This window comes from Dromaius novaehollandiae, chromosome Z (assembly GCF_036370855.1).
Source record: "Dromaius novaehollandiae isolate bDroNov1 chromosome Z, bDroNov1.hap1, whole genome shotgun sequence".
NCBI classification, from domain to species: Eukaryota; Metazoa; Chordata; class Aves; order Casuariiformes; family Dromaiidae; genus Dromaius; species Dromaius novaehollandiae.
The window spans coordinates 7475611-7495277 of NC_088132.1; the positions used below are offsets into that span (position 1 = coordinate 7475611).

The following is a 19667-nucleotide window of genomic DNA, read 5'->3' on the forward strand; positions in this document are numbered from 1 at the left end:
CCTGCTGAATCCGACTTTGTCTAGACCATTATCTGCTCACGAACTGAGATGTGAACCTCCATCTTCAGAAAGAAAGAGTTATTTCATAAGAACAAAAACATTCATTGGAAAAACAAATCAGAACTCTAGAATTCAGCTAAAAAAATTAATGCCAAACAGTTATGATACCCATTTTTAACATGACCAGGCTCCACAGGATTCAGTTTCCCTCTCCAAATTATTTTGAAAGCACAAGGCATTTCAAATCTGACAATGGAAATCTGACAGGTCAAGCAAAACCACAAACTATTGACTGGTCCCTATATAAAAGACTTACTGAATCTATGTTACATTATACTGCTGACCTAAAGTTTTTCATAAAAACTCATATTTTCTGCTCAGTGAAATGGAAGTGTAGAATGCTGCATATACTGCTTAAAAACTAACATTCTGTTGATTATTTAGGGGGGAAAAAAGGCTTAGAAGCCTGTATTTATATCCACACATGCTATTTCCCCTCCCCTGGTAAGATTTTTACACTGCAGAAAAAAATACAGTTCTTACTACTACTACTATTCCTAATGAATGCCGGTGTAATTTAATGTACATATAATTTAAATTTAACTGAAGCATGAAATAAGCTATGCTGCTGGCAAAATGAGAGTCAGTTCTTCCCACTTCTAGTCAATGCTCCTTCAACATACAAGAAAAGGAAGTTACATACTTATACACACAGAATAAAAAATAGAGATCTCTTTTGTATTTTTTATGATCAGTGAAGAATGTTACCTCATGAAAGTTTCATAAACTCTCCATCACCTCAAACAGTGAAACTTCTAACCTAAAAATAAAAGGGATCTCAGCCGGAACTGTAACAGAAGAGGCTGACCACCTGTGGTTAGTCTCAATAATCATGTTGCCAAACAGGTGCCCCAGCAGGAAAGGAATTTGTAAACACCCACAGAAATTGCCCTCATGAATGTTACTTCTATCTCCACTGCCATACTTTCATACTACTAAAATTTATCTTTCTAAACACACAGAGACCACCTCTTTACTCTATCTAGTGAAGTATTATTGTATGTACTTTTCGTTAGTAGTCAGATAACATCAATGTTTGCTTTAAAGACTGACCTTGGGTTATGGCAAGGAAACCTTGACTAAATCTGTGCATGCTTCAAGATGACACCTCAAGTGTACTCAAGCAAAGTACAAAAAGCAGATTGTTCTAATGTCATCTATCAAATGAAGCATGCTAAGTAAGCCTCAACTTCAGCTCTGAGCTTTTCAAGCAGTTTCAAGTAAATATTTTCTAGGGCTTTGAAAGCATGACAGAACATTCTAAATTTTCAAAACAAATCTAAAAGCTGCCTGAGAGAAATGTCTATTGGTTTCAAGCTACTACATCTACTCATGTAGATGGTGTTGGCTGGGTGAGAACTCCAGTTTTACCTCAAAAATGGGACATACTAATCATCCCAGCTCAGAGCTTACCACCTAAGTAAAATATCATTCCCTATAAAATAGCCATCTGCTTAGATTTTTTTTCATTTCTGATAAAAAAAAAAAAACTAAAACAACAATGCAAAACAAGTTTTCTTTTAATGAGGTACTACTGTTTTCTAAATGCAAAACAATGGTGAGAGTTTATGCAAAAGGTTTAATTACCGAAGAAGTCAACTCCTTGGCCTTTGAAAATTTATATGGTGTAATGAAGGACATCTGTAAAACAGAAGCTACTAAACCTGGTTTTCTTTCAGTACACACCATATTCAAAACCTACAAAATACACTCAGAGAAGAATTAGGCTTTTAATCTCTGCATTCTTTCACTATACAGGATGTTGTTCTAAATGGGAAACAAAGTCACTGCAGAATGGAATGTCTTTTTGTCAGTCTTTAATATAATTGATCTATTTTTCCTCTCTCTCCCTAATGCAGAATTTAGCCAAACGATGAACTTAGTTTACATTAAGAGAACAATCTGCAGGGACAGGCAAAAGAAGGGGCTCACCATTCAAGGACAGCAGTTCCGGAGAAGAACACAATGAAAAGATATAGACAAATGTTCAGTGAATCTATAATCTCACATTTCACTATTATAGAGAACTATTTAACAGCTGTTTTGAAACAGCAAATTGTTTCTTAAAGAGGAAGTACCTAGAATTCCAGGTTGGACACAGGATCAGTAAGAAACAGTTATTTTGCTGGCTTGCCCTAAGCCCAAAGCACATGAAAGCAAACCTTAACCCCAACCACGGATGCCTAAGAAGCAGCAAGGGAACAAGGTCTTTCATGGTTGAACCTAGACAGTGCTAGTCACTTAACATTTCTGAAAATCAGGCTATTTTTTTGCCAACATGGATTCAGGAATTGTTTTACAATCCGTTTTGGAAAAATCTTTGTTTGAAGAACAAGTTTTTGCCAAACTTAGGAAAGGGTAGAATGAGTCTAAGTTGAAATGCTTAATTCTACACTAAGGTCTGATCATTAACATTACAGCTATTAAAATAACCAAAAGAGAGAAATGAAATTGTTTCTTTAATACGATGGTAAGAATATGGTAACTTATCAGATTTTGAAGGAGATGACAATCTTTGAAACTGATGAAAAGTAAGAGTAAGCACATCCTGAAACATCATCTTTCTGATATTTCTAACCACCTTACCTCATTTTCTTCTTCATGCTCCAATATGGCCTGTAGGAAAGCCCTCCTCTCATGGCTTGAAGACTTCTGATCAAACATTCCAGCCTGAATAACTTTTTGATCCACATTCAGCTTATACTTTGCAGCAGCAAGTATCTTCTCTTCCACACTGTTCACAGTGCACAGTCGCAGGACTCGAACTTCATTCTGCTGACCAATTCGGTGAGCTCTGTCTTGGGCCTGCAAGTCCTATTAGGCAAAGAACAGAGAGTGATTTATAATATGTGTGCTAACAGCTTATTTGTTGGACACTGTAAAGCCAAAATTCTTTTCTGGCATAAAAGGCAAGCCTACAGCCCACCACAATTCACGTTGCTCATTCCTGATTGTCCACTTTCCCAGAAGCTCATCAGACCCAGGCAAGGAGAAAACTGAAGGGAAAAAAACACAGACATGCTCTGTAGAACTTAAATACAGTAAGCCAAACACTTCCTGAAAGCATGCGCAATAAGTGACTGAGAAGGGCTGTCTATCTTTACCTTTCTACTCAAAGTCCGTGGCCTTCCAAGCCAGAAAGAACCCTGAAGTAAATCAACTTTCTACTCCAGGAGAAAAAGGCAACAAGACTAGTAGTATAAAATCCAGATATATACTTGTGCATCTAAAGCAAGTCACTAGTTCTTAAATATGTTAACTAAAAATTATTTGATTTGTTACATAGGCTTTTAACTTCAATATGCTTAAACATGACCTTAATCAACATAAATTGAAAGTTCATTTTCAGAAGACACTGAATCACTGAAATTCTATTTTGATCAGGTGTTTGCACTTAGAAATAACAGAAACAAAAAGCATGCTGCAGGTCAGAGGTAAGGAATTGTTTTTATATATGTAAAATCTTACCCTATTTTCTTTCAGAAAAAAACCAAACCATGTACTCTTAAAAATCATATGATTCTGTTTCAGCACAGTAACATAACATTTCCCTCCCTCAGCACTATATACTACATGGCTGTTGCAGTGTAAAGATATATTGGTTACTTGCATACCAGTGAAGATGAAGCTACAACACAAATTTTTTTATATAATCATGTGCATGAGCACAGGAAATGGTAAAGTGAGGAAATGGAAATTTTTATTTCTGGAAATGTTTTAAGTGAAAAAAAAAAAAGTCTCCCCTTTTAGCATATATCTCATTAAAATTTACAAATCACTTCCATCCCAAAGAAAGTAAGACAAAGTGAATGCATTTCATAATTTAGCAATCTGCTCATTGGGTCCTCCAGAAAATATTCTGTAACTTTTACAAAAGGATTTATTGCTATCCAGCTGTTGAATATGCAGCACACTGCATTAAAAAGGTCTGTAAAAGCAACCTAAAGATAACCTAAAATACAAAGAATGGAGTGCCTTCTGAGCTGACTCTAAAACCCACAAATATAATTGCTCCAAATTTCTTAAGTCTGATTTTATCCTGGTCATCATGGCACCTATGGGAGTGCTGTCTTAGACGTTCTATATAAAATGCCTTTTAGTCTCACTTCCTTTAGCTTTGCATGTGGCAACTGACTATCCTGTGCTTTGCACATACTTCCACAATAACTGAAAGCACAGGTACAGCCATGCACTTCCACAGATATATAATCTGTCTTTTTTTCTTTTCTTTTCTTTTTTTTTTTTTGAAGCACTAAGTAACAAAGACAGACTGCAATTACCTATTTTGTCTTTTTTGGCAAAGTTCAAGTGGTTTGATACCTTCTTTGCCTGCTGATCATATCCTGCACTCACTACTCTCCATTATAGCAACACTGCAAGTACAGTGTTTCAGGCCAAGACTGCTGCACAAGTACTGTCACCGAGTTCTTAAGACAGGCAGTGCTCCATAGCCTTTACTAAAATACTGCAACTTATTGAAGACTCGAAATGGGGAGCTACTTAGTAGTGCCCTAAAGTTAAAGGATAAACACAGTTGTATCAATGAAGCAGTTCTATTAAGTCTGTAACTCTGAGGATTCCCTTAGACTCAGGTTAAATATATACCAAGACACATAGTTACTTCACTGTTTCAAAGAAAAACATCACTGGATTGTAACAGATTGCCTCAAAAATGTCTCTCAAAGCAGCACTTTATAATATACCTGAATCTGTTCCTTTCACCTCAGTCTACCTCCACCTAAGAAGCAGCCCAGAAGAGCACCATGAATTCATTGAATATTATATGAAGACAAGTAAATGAAGATAACCTGGTGAGGATTCCAGTCACTATCAAAGATTATAACAGTGTCAGCAGCCTGGAGATTCAGGCCTAGGCCTCCAGCCCTTGTACTCAGCAAGAAGATAAAGTATTGTGACCCAGGTTCATTAAACTTCTTCAGCAGAGCAGCTCGATCCTCCGATTTTGTTGTACCTGAGAAGAAATTAAAAGAAAGGTATAACAAATATGTTAACTGAAATAATCTGGACACAATATCAGTTACTAAAAGTACATTTGGAATGGAAATTTAAGCTCTTCTGTTCTTTGCCACTGCCTCCATATTTTCCGTAATACAGAATAAAACACTAGCCATAAATGTTTTGGTCAACTATTACACCTGAGAGAAGGGCTCCTAAACATTTCTTTTAAGAACACTTGACATTTCGAAAGTGGACTTTAAAAAGGTAAAAACATCTCTTATCCAAAATTCTATGACTCTCACAAATTTCAACAGAAGCTATTACCACATACACAGTAGACCTCCAGTTTTGACTAAGGCCTTCTGGCCACCAGAGCATCTAAGTGTTTTTAAAAAGTATATATAGATTTACCAAAACATATTTCTTGGTCTTAAGAGTCATAATTAATACAAAAGAATTATTTAAATGTCTTATCTTAAGGGCAAAGAAGCACCATGCATGAGGAAGGGAAGGCAAGAAATTCAATTGTGGCAGGAACTTAAGAGTCGTAAGCAAAAACAAAGCACAGTGTACTCTGGCAACTAGATGAATTTGAGGTACTTCAACAGTTTATATGGATCAGCCCAGTCTGGTCTGCTACTTGCCTTAACTTCTTACATTTCTGCCTGTAAGTGAAGGCCAACAGAAGTTTGATATATTCCTTCAGGTATCCATATGCATATAATGCAGAAGATGAAGTTCCTGTACTACACAGCCAAACTGCTGATCCACAAAAACCTAGTCCTCTAAAAAACACATGGCTTGGGTAGAAAACATGTTATATGAGAAGACAGTTAGATAAAATCTACATATTGATTAGATTCCAGCATGGAGGGTATGTGTCACCACAGAAGTGGAAAAGAAGAAAGGAAGGATCAAAACCTCATCAATTATTTGTGAAACATTCACAAAAAAGAAGAGCTGTATTTACCATATTGTGTTTTGCCAGAAATATTCTAGAACAAGAAAGAATTCTTTCTAAACTGCACATATGTAAGGTAAATTAAAACATTTAAAATGTAATTTTATTCAGCTTTCTTTAATAGGGGCAGCAAATCAGCCACAGACGAGAGGTGCAAAGAAGGTTTTGTAGCACGGTACTCTGTGTTTCATTCGGCTCTGAAAAGACTTCCTGTGACACAGCAAGACAGTTCATGTGTGTCTCAGTTTCCTTACTCCATTTTATGTTTGAGGTTAATGGTGTCTGATGGTTATGTTCATTAATATTTGTAAAGGACAAGAATACTGCTCAGCATTAAATTTTCTTCCAAATAAAGCATGAAGCAAAGAACTAAGTTAAAACGCTATAACAAGAACCATCAAATGAACTTCAAGTAAATAGACCTTAGACTCATTTTATTCAGGCTGTTCTTTATGTTTTCCTTAAATCATTGCTTTTCTACTAGACGGATATTCTGGCAAAATGCTGCTTGCCCTGTACTATATCACAATGTTTGAGGTAAATACAGTAAGTAAAAATAATCGATATTTAAGATTAGTATTAGACAGAGACCATTACCATGGAAGAAGGCTGAGATGGAAACTGCTTTCAAACAGGTTTAATCCTCAGATGGGATATGCGATTTTTAGTTACATATTTTTGCATTTAGTTCTTTTTCCTTTTTATATCCCTCCATTATTTTTCTAAATCATCTTTTCATTCAAAGATAATAAAATATTTCTATACATTAACTAATGGAGGCTACTGAGCTTCCTGTGAAATTTAGGCAAAAGTCTACAGGCATTACTTTACCTGTCACTGAAATCACAGCCATCCTGTGGAAAACATCAATGGGACTTCAAATAGGTAAGAATGCATTAATTCTACTGCAATCTAGCAAAAACATTGGCATTAACATCTGTAGTCAGAAGAATATTGTCAACGTTGTTTGAAAAAGAAGTGATCTGCCCACGAATCTCTAGATCTCTAGAATATCTGCATTCCAGGAACAGACCTGACTGCACACCAAGACAGTTCCTATACCACAAGTTTACAGGTTAAACAGATTAGAGAAAACAGTGAAAGACAGGGAGACAGAGAAATACTTAAATCACCTTCACCGAGACAGGCCAAAAGCACACCCTAGTCAGTATCCTGTCTGTAGGAACTGAGAAAATAATAGCAAGATGCAACTTTAAGGTCTACAGCTGTATCTTCATGACTGAAGCCCTAACAGATTTTCATGAGCTCTGACAGTCTTTTCCTTCACAAATTTGTCAAATCATTTTTTGAATCTGTTTGTACTTTTTTATAAACACATGACAGCACTAGTAAAAGTGCTAGGAAGAGAACCCAGGTTTCCCATTACCCAAACTAATGAAGCGTGCTGCATTCTAACTTATTTTTTATCCCTTGTTTTCATTCAGCTTACCATCAAGACGCAGGTAAAGGAAATTTCGAAATGCAAAGTAGTCTTCCATAATGGTCATGAGTGATGTCATTTGACAGAAAAGAAGCACACGATGGTTAGTGGCTCGTAACTTTGGTAAAATACGATCAAGTAGCTCAAACTTCCCTGAGGCCCGATATAGTTCAGCTCTGTTGAAGAGAAAAAGCACTGTAAATGCCACAAAGAGCCTGCGTTAGAAGAGTTTTTAGTCATTATCACATCAGAATATAAATACAGGAAAATTAATTTACTTAAGGAAAACAAGACTACTAGCACTTTTCTCTCTTTAAAACTATGTTCATTAAAATAAGAAGATAAAAATGCACATGATTTATTTGTACATAGCTACTTGACAGAAATTTTTTTTTTTAAATATAAAAACCCTGTGGACTCTGAACCACACAGAATATCTTCCTTTATGAAACCAGCATTCTGTTTCATTATTTACCAAAACAAGCATTATTGCTGAAATAAGACAACCATTTTATCAGTTAAGACATTCACCTGCTGGCTTTGCTTTCAACTGGTATTTACTGCAGCCATAAGTTGTATTCATCAGGTACATGTTAAAATCGACACCCTTCCCATTCAACTATTCTGCATGTCAAACTGAAGTACTCAAAACTAGGCCAATACTAGAGATAATGGGTAAGTTTAACAGGGGATGTACTCTGTAATCACATAGATTTAGCAGTCCAGCACTATGTTTAGCTGGTCTGATTACTAGCCTTCTCTCCTGCGCTGTGAATTGCAAAACAGACTGACAGCATTCAGGTTTAAGCCATAATTGAGAAAAAGAATAAGAGTAACTGGGATGACTAAGTCAGCAGGACAGTTATACACTTTAGAAAAACAAATTTCACATAATTATTCTCTAATCCTGACTCTGTACCATGAAACTACAATTTATCATTAGCCACTGTACATTTAGCCCAAAAGATACATGGCTTTCTGATGTGCATGCACAAGTGCTCAGCAACTGGCAAAACTGTTTTAGATACAGATGGTCTAGTACACCAGTAAGGGGGGAAAAAAAAGTGTCATTAATACTTCAAGAAGAAAAGAATTAGGTGGAAGATACACACAACCTTTCCACCCCTTGTTCAAGATAGAAAGAATCCATTTTTAGACAGTTGTACAAAGAAGTGCCAAGAACAAATTTCAGTCTGTTTCTATTTTTACGGTATCTATGTTGTTTTAAATAAGGGGAAAGTAACACATCACTTAACCATCTTCTTTGCCTATTTTCCTTAGGGAGGCAGAAGGTCATAAAACCGTCACATAACATTTTTAGTAATGGTATCTCTTGCTCAAAGTATGTGTCCTGTGCTGCCTCTGCTTTCCTATAAAAGCACATAAAGGATAAAGTGATTGGGATTCTCCTTGAGTTTCTTCAAAGACTGAAACCCATAGTGCTGAGAAAATGCTGGGACAAGATGCTGTAATATAAGGCTGTCATTTGCCTCTGATCAGCAAGTAATCCAGATATGAGTACTCTTCAGAATTCTAAATGTCCTGCCATTACACCCTGTCACCCCGAGAACTTCTAATAGTGGGGAGAATGCTCAAGCAGACATCCTGATACCAACCAGCTTCTACTGAAAATCTGAAAAATCTCCTCTGACAAAAGAAAGGGAGATTGTCTGTGCAGGTCAAGAGCTAACAACAGTGTTGAGTTTCAAGAGAGAGAATGAGGGAGGCAAATATTTTCATAAAGCATTGAGAATGATATATGCACTTGGATTCAGGCTGGAAGAACACATTCAATTCTTGTTCAGAATGAGAAAATACCAGAACATTCTGCTAGCCAAATTATTTTCTGAAGCTTCAAGAGCAGTGCATTTCTGTGTGCATGAACTAGTGAGATTGATCCTTAAATGGACAGGGTAGATAGGGAATGTGGCAGTAACACATGGATATGGATAAGATAATTATGGAAAAATTCCTCTAAAATAGTCATCTCCCTTTAGCCAGCATTATCCTGACAAAGCAAGCTTCTGTGTTTGTATAAAGGACATTGGATGATGTGGGTGTTTCTGACAGCAGCAGTGTTCTGTCCTTTTCTCGTGGGATTTAATGTTAACTTTGCAGGAGTGCTTCTAAGGTAGAATTTTACACTTGTGTCTCACACTGTGTGCATTTTGGCAAAGACCAGCACAGTGAGTATCCAGTTCTCTCCAGCAAAAAGGAAAAGAAACACTTGTTTCATCCATCTTTCAGAGGCTGAGACCCAGAAGCTGACCTCCTAATTTCCCTTTAATCTAATATAATAGGAATAACATAAATTAAATTTAATATAATGAATGTCTGAGCAGCAAACCTTAGCCAATTTTCAGAATGAGCAAATGATAAAAGTTGGCCAGTGTGAAATCCATCACAAGAGAGTCTCGCACAGGAGAAATCTCAATAATGCCGCTAGATATAATCAGCTGACACAAACAGCTGTGCAAAAACAGCAAGAAGACTTTGAAAGGCTTTCAAATTTACTGTGTGGCATGTATTAAATGTTCAGAAGCTCATCTTTCAAGTTTTATCTCGTTGCTCTGGATTAGCAAAAGGATGGGAGAGTTGTACATGACATTATACAGAAGAGGATAAAGGCACAATCATAGTTGTACAGAAACTGCTACTGAGAGCTCCAACCTTATGTTTCAAGCACGAGAGCTTTCAGAAAGATCTACTTTTACATATACTCTAATAGTCTTTTTAAGGTCTACACCTTAGGAAAAAAGTAGATGTTAAAAAAACCTGTGAACAATTGCAGAGGACTTTTTGCCAACAGATCTTAAAATCTAGTCATTGTTTATGAAAATGATTGACATTACTACATTACTTTGAACTATTAAGAACTGGGCATAAATACACACTGAAGCTTCAGCTTACATATATTAATTGCTTTTAATAACATTTAATCTAATTGTAAGAAGTTGCTGGAGTAAATAAATACGCATTCCTGACGAAAGTTATCCAGAAATCATTAAATAAGCAGATTATTAATAGTTCACCACTAAACAAGTAATTTTGTTATGACAATGTTTATTTAAATTGCTCACAAAAGAGAGAAATTCACAGGTGAATAGGTATCATTAATTGAGAGTGTTTTAAGAAAATATTCCTCCACATCATTATAGCACCATATTAAGGCTTGTTGGAAATCAGTCCTAATCCAGTATTTATGAAAGTTCTGAGAACAAAGAAATTTAAAAGGCTTCACTACAGAAAGTTTGCTAGCACTTCACTAATTTGTAAAATAAAGGGAAAGAGGAGATGAAGGAAAATTAGGAAATGGCATTATAAAGAATGATAATTAAAAAATACAGAAAAGAAAACACCAGGAACCTCTGCAACGAAGGCTGGATAACATTCTGTAGCTGGGCACAGGTGTTAAGCTATTCCCTAATCTAGCATGGATTGGTGTACTTTTAGCAATAAATCAGTATTTTAAAAATAATAAACCTGCATATGACTCCTATAATTAGTCTTTATGCGGTGGGAAAAGAAGAAGAAAAAAGGCTTTTGCCACAATAAGGGAAAAGCTTTCTGTAGAACCAGAAATACTTCTTCCATGTTCAATCCAATTCCAAGAATTGTATTTTCTGCGAAAAAGTATCCTATGTACAAATCACTGGTCTGATGTTGATGAAAATCACTCAGCAGTTCTAACCATTATCTGTTTTAGCTGAATGTTAATGCAAGACTCCTTCACATCAGTCAAAGAAACAACCCTTTTCCTCAGAAATTAGTGATGCAACATAGATCCAGCATCATCCAGATGATAATCATTAACCCCAAAGACAATAACAACATTAAGTTACTAATTCAGAGGAAATATCCCTTCAAGTAAGGGGCACCCTCCTAGACTGGAGGATTATAGCAACAACTTTAAATTGACTAGGCTCCTTTTAAAGCATGGCATTTCTAGGACTGATTACATTTATTTTTAGAAACTGCTTAAATTTGGTAGCATGTATCTTCCAGAAACAGCATGTGATATGGTAGTTTCAACAGAACATATATGAACAGGAAGAAAAATAAGAGTTACCCATTGATGACACCATTTGAGTAGCCTAGATGTTCAGCAAAGGACTCCTGTAGAGTTATAAACAATAAACAGATTATTGGAGATAGACTATACAGTGGCCAATGATTATACATCCTTTCGCCAGCAAAATACATGAATGCTGAGGTTTGATTTCCATTACACACATACCGTTGGAATCTGCCTTATAGCACTAGTGCTCTGCTTAACATTGTGCTGTATTATTTGAAATACTTTGTTTACAGCATTAAGTTCTCTCAGCATGCACTTTACTAGATTAAAAATACAGTAGAACCTAATTTATACTAATTAGTGGAAGATCCATTTGCAAATTACCGAATTCCATGAATTAACATGTAACAGAACTAACAAAAGCTACAATGATAATAGATCACAGGTAGCACTTGCCCATTTATTCATGAACTGTAGCTACATTTTATATATTTAGGACATATTTCCAGATATATTTGTGTATTTATAAACATTAGGTTCTAATGATTAATGATATACAGATAGCATATTTTTGCTAAAAAGTAGATATTCTAAAAGATCAGCAGTCTGCCAGTCAGCAAGATTCTACTACACAGAATTTTGAAATAATACCTCTCTTTCAAAAATTAGGTTTAAGTACAGGTTTATAACTATCAACAGGTAGTGGAAAATCGCTCTGGAATATCTTAAATCCAAAAAGCTTCCCTGTCTAAAGATAGTGCCTCCAAAAGAATAAACACTTTAAAAATAAACTTCAGATTGACAATAAAAATCTGCTGGCAGCTCCATTTCCTCCTTATTATAAAGGACTAGAATGAGTATGTTTTTCAAATGTGTCTTTCCCAGCACAAATGATATAGACAGAGATGTTCCCTCCCACATACATAAATTACAACATTAGTTTTCTATTATGTTAGCCACCTGAAAAGAAAAAAAGATTCTTACAGTTAAACATGGCAGTCTTACCTCAATGTGCTGAAACATGTATGGGTGGTTGCATATCTTTCTCAATTGCATGATAGTGTTCATAAGAGTCTTTGCCCCACCTTTTCCCTGTGGGAATAAACAACGCAAATTCAATGAATCCATTTTCCTAGTTTACAAATGAAACTTGAAGGACATTTTTATATGAAGGCATAAAAATACTTCCATGACAAACCTGAACACCAGAAGCTGTAAAATACCATGCAGTTATCTTGCTGTACAAATTCACCTATCATGAAGATGATCCAAAAAGAAAAAGAATATGAAGACCTGCGAGTAATTTGCTAAGTGCAAGGTATCTCATATCTATCTGTTGTAGTCATAGCAGGAGGAAGTGCAACTACTGTCCTGCTTGCTACATATTTATACAGCTTAGTAAGAAGCCATACAAACTATACTGAGTCTGAATACTCCTAGCAGGGAATGATACTAGCCAGATGCTTTTCAGATCTCCAGTATCTTCTCCTGCCAGTTAACTGAATACATGGGATTCTCTTTCCAGGACAAGCAAAACACAGGGCTATGAACAGCTAGAAATTACCACACCACATGAGTCATCTTGATATTTAACAAAAGAATAATCTCAAAATCTACTCTCTATAGTGCATTCAATTTGGAAACACAATAGACTTCAGACAATAGTCAATTCAGACATAAGAAACTATGCCATCTTTAAAACAATAAACATTGCTAGGTGTTTGACCAGTTTTTGCCGAAGTTAACAAGATACAGTGTTACCAAACCTGAGTCTAGTAGTGGTAATTGGATTGCATCCATACAGCTTAGCCTCTTTCAGGTGCCATTTTGATTTGTTGTAACTTCAGGAAATTGTAGTTAGAGTGGCTGCAATTTTCCAAGCTTACTGTATTTGACTCATTCAGATTTATTTTTAAAATCTCAACCAATAAAATTCAGCAATTTCTAAGAGTAAAACTAGAGAAAAGTACACTATTTTATCATATTATATGCCAGCAATGTTCTATTCTTCTCTTCAAAGTACTGTCAAATCTTAACTTCTAGAGCACGGTGTTTACATTTGAAGAGTGGAGACTACACATCTACATCTTATTTTTCTTTTCAAAATCCCCTCCAATATGCTCCAAAACGCAGTTTGCATTTGTTCAAGGGAGAATTCCTAGAGCTTTGCAGCTTACTGAATTTCTCACTAGTTTAAGCTGGTTCCAGGCCAGAGTTGCAGAATGACAGGATTTTTTCCTGAGACTGTAGTTGTTGCACTGCTGAAGCCAAGAGTGCTCAGCAACCACCACCCCCCTCTGCTGGCACCAGGTAGCATGGATAAGAGAGCCTGATGAAGTAGACACAGAAAAGAAAAAAGCCTGAAAGAAAAGAAGATAGTAGGATGGGAAAAATTTTAGACCTTTAGTTGGGGGAGGGAGATGTCCTGAAAACAGCAGAGACAGTTAGGTCTGATTAGGCAAAAAGCTGGCTGGAGGAGCAAGTAATTAAAAACAAAGAAGATTCTGAGGTAGTCAGTTAGAGGGAAGAGACCAGAAAGGGAGACAAGCAGCAGACTGGGATGCAAAATGAAATTTGGAGGGCAAAAAGGACAACAAACTACAAAATTACATTACGAATACAACAAAAGAATGTAAATTAATGTTCACAAAGTACTCAAACGATGGGGATGAGTGTGAAAGAATATCTGAGGAGAAAAGTACCAGCTTTCACCAGAGTTTGAATAACCAACAGGAGATAAAACAGTTGATTGCACAAAATACAGAGGTTAAAAATAGATACAGATTCTGAACAGGAAATGCCACCCATTGTAGCAATTCAGTCTGCAACAGGATGGTGGAAAAATAGTTTTTGATTACGTTATGTCATTCATACAAACATAATGGGGCCATATTAAGTGCCTAGCACAAAGACAAGCTGTTACACACCAGCTGTTCTGCAGTGCCTGTATGTTCTTACTCTAAGAACTCTCATGGTGAATTCAGGCTACCTCACAGTTATTGTAATGCTAAATATGTATACACAAATAACGTGATGAATGGCAACTTGTTTTCTTTACATTAATCAAGTACCAAAGTCCCACAGTTCTGTAATCAACATTTACTTTGACATAGTCTAACATCTGACTATTTGACTTTGAATGTTATCGTTCTTTAAAAACCTTTTTATTAACAGATCTTATAGGGACGTACGAAGGCAAAACACCCTAGCTGGCTGAAACATGATTTGTGCTTAACTTACAACTCTGAAAGACAAGATTAATAACCTCCAGCAGACAGTGCTGCCACAATCACAGTTACTCAGGTTCCTTAATGGGTTAAACTCAGGCAAGAAAAATGCTGCTTTCTCAAGCATTGTTTGTTCTCAGAAATGCACTGTAATTTCAGTGAATACCGCAATATTTTTTCCTTGTGAATACAGAGTACAAATTGCCATTTTTTAAAACAAAAAGCATATCTGATAGAGGAGATTCTTTTCCCAGGAGGGTTATCTGCAGTGAGAACCTATATATTAATTTTATAATACCAAAATCATACAGTTTACATGTAATCATATCGTATTGTTTCCCAGGTGTTCTAATCTTCCCTTTTTACCTTCTTGTCTTTCTCAGAACCATCTGTGAGAAGGATTCCCTTGGCTTGCATGTGACGGTACAGGATCTTCTGAAGAGCTGACATATCACATTTGATCACATATTCCACCTAGCATAAAAAAGAATAAACAAACTGTAAAATTTTGCCATGGTATAATGATAGTAGGATCTAACTGCAAGTTCTTTTCATCCAACAACAGTAAGCAAGAAGCAATGCATCTTTTATCTGTATCCTAACAGCACCTTTGATTTCTGTGAGCGGCAATTCAGCAAGCACAGCAATAGGTAGCTCAAGAGATTACCTATGAGATTCACAGTTACTAAGAATATGACTGCAGATTCAGTGCTGTTTTGCCACACAGAGATATTTTATTTTTTATTTCTTTCTATAATTTTAAGAAAATATTTTATTTTTATGTTTAATGTTTAATTGAAATGCTTAATATGTAACTAAAAAAATCCCTGAATGTTTAATAACTTGTGAATTTGTATTATGCTTGGAAAACACTATAGAAACATCAGTCATCACTGTATATCTTGCACAAAACAAAAAAGCATCCCTTACAGAGCCTAATTAGCATTTTACATACATATGTTGGGATGCAAAAATGCTGTTTTCTCAATATCAACTAGAAATAAGGGGAAATAATGAAGTGGTGTATGACCCCCAGCTCAGTTCACCATCTTGTTCAGGTTGGTAAAACTACATTTATTACAGCAGGTATTTACTGCACACCATCCTTAAATCCAGTAACATAAAGATTTCACATCCCAATTTAACATATTTTTGTATTACTTGATTTCCAGATTACAGTAACTGTGTCTTTAATAACTAAAGTAAAATAATCACATAATAAAAACAGATTAACAGCTAGAAATCTCGGCAGTGGTGATTAAAAGAAACTGCCTAATGTGTAATAAAGAAACTGAATAGAAATTATCAGGTTATTTTCTACACAGAAAGACAGGAGAATGGGCTCAGAGATAAGAGAAGCAAGTATTAATTTAATGGCTTCTTTATCATGACTTTTTAGATCAGATGGAATTGATTAACAGCCTTGGGTCAACAAGTCCACACTCTAGTTTGGACTAATTTTTTTTTCTAAGCAATATATTGAAATGAATGAAGCATGGTCCACTAAATAACTGTATGCAACTTCTAAATTCTTCTCCTCCAATACCTATTAAAGGATTTATAAAATACAATGTCTCTAGTTGGCAGAAATTTGAATAGCAATACAAATTTCAGTAACATTTACAAATTTAAGTATGTTTTATTCTCAAATCAGTGCTGTATAGGAGGGTACCATGCACCTGACCTTTGAAGGAACAGAAAGTCACATCAGTAATAATGTTTACAATATCATAAAGATGAGAATGAAATGTAATAACCAAGTCTATCCTTTAGATACTGTCACTAAGCATTTGTACAAAGACCTCTTTGTTCATTCAACCAGTGTTAGTCAACTCATAACAATTTAATTTTTTGGAATGGTTTTGACCTAGCTGACTTTAGCACCAAATGTTTCCCAACCTGCCTTCAGACTTGCTTTTTGGTTTAGTTGCTGCTGTTTTGGGGGGATGGGTGAAAGGAAAAGGAGATGTGGGATTGCAGAAGAGGATGAACTGGGGCAGGATGAGTTGCCCAGAGATTAAAAGCAGTGGCCTTTCAAATCAGAGATGAATTTTATATTCTGAGATGCAGCCTCTAGTTAAAATATAGAATTTCAATGAAACACTTCACACAACTCAAAACTCCTGGAATGTTAACACCGGACCAAATTCTGCTTGCTTTATAATATTAAGTAGTCCTTCACGAATTTCCATGGAATAATTCAGGGGACAAAGGTTCTACTCAGCACAAGCAGGAGAGGCAAAATCTAACTCTCAGTGCATGGCCAGCCAAGTTGCTTCTCAAAACCAAATACTACGAAAATAATCTGCATGTCTTATAGATGATGAGAAACAGAATTAAAAGCTGTAGGAGTGAAGAGGAAGTCTGAGACTGCAGAAACTTCAGGTCTCCAGGATTCCTTATTGGCCAGAAAAAGAGACATCATAATATGCTTAAAAAAGTATTAAACTTTCCACAACTTCTCTTATCGCAAACCTTTTCTGGCAGTTGAGACTCCACCTCTTTCTTCAATCTTCTCAGCAAGAAGGGTCGAAGAACTTTGTGGAGACGACGGATGATCAGAATAGTCTCTTCCTCATTTAAGTCCACCTACAGAAGTGCATAAAAGTTACTACAAGACAACTCGGTGTATTATGTAATGTCCTCTCATATAGAAGATAAGCATTTGCAGTAATTATCTGTACAAACAAACTGACTCAGTGCCAAAAGACAGACGCTTGAATTAAAACTTTATAGACATTATAAAGGTAGCTTTTAGATCCCTAAGCACAAGGGACAGTTCAAACACTACTCTTTCAGTGTAAACTCAATTTTGTTTTTCAATGTATTTTTTTTTCCTGGTGTTTAAAAAAAAAAAACTGCCACAGTACCCTTTCTCCAGTCATGGCAAATGGAGCATTGAACCACTGTTCAAATGTGCTACAGCTCTTGAAAATGGTTGGAAGGAGGAAGTTGAGAAGAGCCCAAAGTTCAGGCAATTTGTTCTGCAATGGAGTCCCAGTCAGCAGTATCCGCCTAGGGGCCACATAGTGAGTGTTCAAGACCTGAGTCAGCTTGCAGTGATGATTCTTCATTCGATGGCCTTCATCTACTATCATGTATTTCCATCGAATCTGCAAGAAGAAAAGTTGGTAAAGTTTGAGCAGGACAGACTTAGATTACTCGCAACACATTTAAAACAGGAACATTTGAAACATGAGACATCTGTCATTCTCATTTATGAGAAAAGCCAAATCAGGCAGTATCCAAGCATCAGTGGCCTCCCAAGCAACAAAAATAGGAATAAAAATAGGTATGCTGAATCTGTAACTTGCAACAGTGAACAGCTGATTCCTCCCATTTCTGGGGAAAAATTCAGGTTACTGGCTCTTCAAGGCCAGAATATATTTTACTGGGGAAGAAAGATCAGAAGAATTCCAAATAAATCTGTCTCAATAGACAAGAGGCAGCGGCATTTTCACACAAAATAACTATGTTCTCAAAATACAGCAACTCTGAACTTTGCTGTGTTTCAGCTAATCCCTACCTTTAAACTCAAGAATGAAGCTATATAATTAAGATCAATTCAGCCAGTGCATTTTCTAACATAAAGTTTTCAGTTCTTAATGGGACAGTTCAAATGCAGCCAGGGCAGATGAAAGAAAGCCGTCCGAGTTCTCCATCATTTTCTGTAGTATGACACAGATAGTCAACGTATGTGCCATTGGATGAACTGTATGGGTCACTACTTTGTCTAAGCACTTCAGTGATAGAGTTCTATATAGCTGGGTGCTTCCAGAAGCTTGATGTCAGCCTTTTCAGTTTCTATAGCATAAACTGCCTCACAACCTTTTTTGCAAGAAGGCTGTCAAGTTTACAGGTGTTTTCTGTACCTCTTGCTGCTTTACGTACTTTCTCACCAAGACTCTCAGGGGCTGGCAAAAAGCGGACCAGATAAACAGCAGATAAGGATCTGTAACATAACCAAAATAAAATTTCCCTCCCTTGGATGCTAGGCATATACACGAACCCCAGAGAATGCGACTTAAGTATGTAAGTCAATCCACATGCCAAGATCATGCCCTTCTAAGCCAGATAATACCTCTGTTGTAGTTATGTGAAACATTTCGGTCACATGATGGGGTATGCATATGCATCTAGTACACCACAATAACACTATGACACACTGACCATATGACTAGCAAGGCCTCAGCTTGTAGTCTTCAAGTACTTTCACAGATGCTAACTAATCCCACTTCCAAGACAGGCTGGATGCCACATTGCTGTTCGCTCCTACCTTTTAGCTAGGCTGGGCAAAAACTAGAAGGAAAGGAAAACTCTATGGTCTCAAACTGTTCTCAAGCATTCAGAATCATGCCAACAAAATGTATTCATGCATTCAAATGTCTTTGTATCAGAGAGGGAAAAAAACAGAAATCTAAATATGCAACTGAATGAACAGAAGTGAAAATGAAAACAAACAGACAGTAAGACCACAGAGTTTCTCAGAACAGCAAAATATCTGCCTCATTTGCTGTTTATATGAAATAGTATGATATATATAATGAAATATACTATTCAATAGTTTTCAAATGAATTTATTATATCTGAGGCACCGCTATTTACCACCTAGACTACGAGTCCTTCAAACCTGGGTCCTGTGTATTAAACTGTGATACGAAATTCACAATACATGTAACTATTTAGCCACTTAGGGAGAAACATCATGTAGCTGGAGAAGCTCTAACAAAAGTGAGCTTCAGGTCAGAAACAGAATGAAAAAAAAAATCAGGGTCAGGACTGTAGATTAGGACAAATGTTATTATGCAGCAGGCAAAAAAAATCCCATTTTTCCAAAGGCAGAGGGTTCCACAGTACTGAAAAAATTCCACTAGCCATATTCTGGAAAATCTTGGTGTCTTCAGGGAGAAAAGCAGTGACTGAGAAGTCCAATTATACACAGAGGAATGGAAAAGTACATGAAGGGCTTAACTTTCACAGGAAGATAAAACAATAATGCAG

At 36.2% G+C, this 19667-nt stretch overlaps 1 protein-coding gene across 5 annotated transcripts in view; it reads right to left on the bottom strand.

Annotated features, from left to right (window-relative positions):
• Positions 1-19667, bottom strand: part of SMARCA2 (SWI/SNF related, matrix associated, actin dependent regulator of chromatin, subfamily a, member 2) — a 122694-nt gene that overhangs the window by 46730 nt on the left and 56297 nt on the right. For all 5 annotated transcript variants that reach the window (XM_026100512.2, XM_026100510.2, XM_064501868.1 and 2 more), the window contains 8 exons: positions 17537-17779; positions 17142-17255; positions 15033-15140; positions 12445-12531; positions 11491-11537; positions 7431-7597; positions 4869-5032; positions 2647-2874 (listed from right to left, as the gene is read on the bottom strand). In XM_026100512.2, coding sequence (XP_025956297.1) covers positions 2647-2874; positions 4869-5032; positions 7431-7597; positions 11491-11537; positions 12445-12531; positions 15033-15140; positions 17142-17255; positions 17537-17779 — 1158 coding nt within the window. The remainder of the gene's footprint in view (positions 1-2646; positions 2875-4868; positions 5033-7430; positions 7598-11490; positions 11538-12444; positions 12532-15032; positions 15141-17141; positions 17256-17536; positions 17780-19667) is intronic.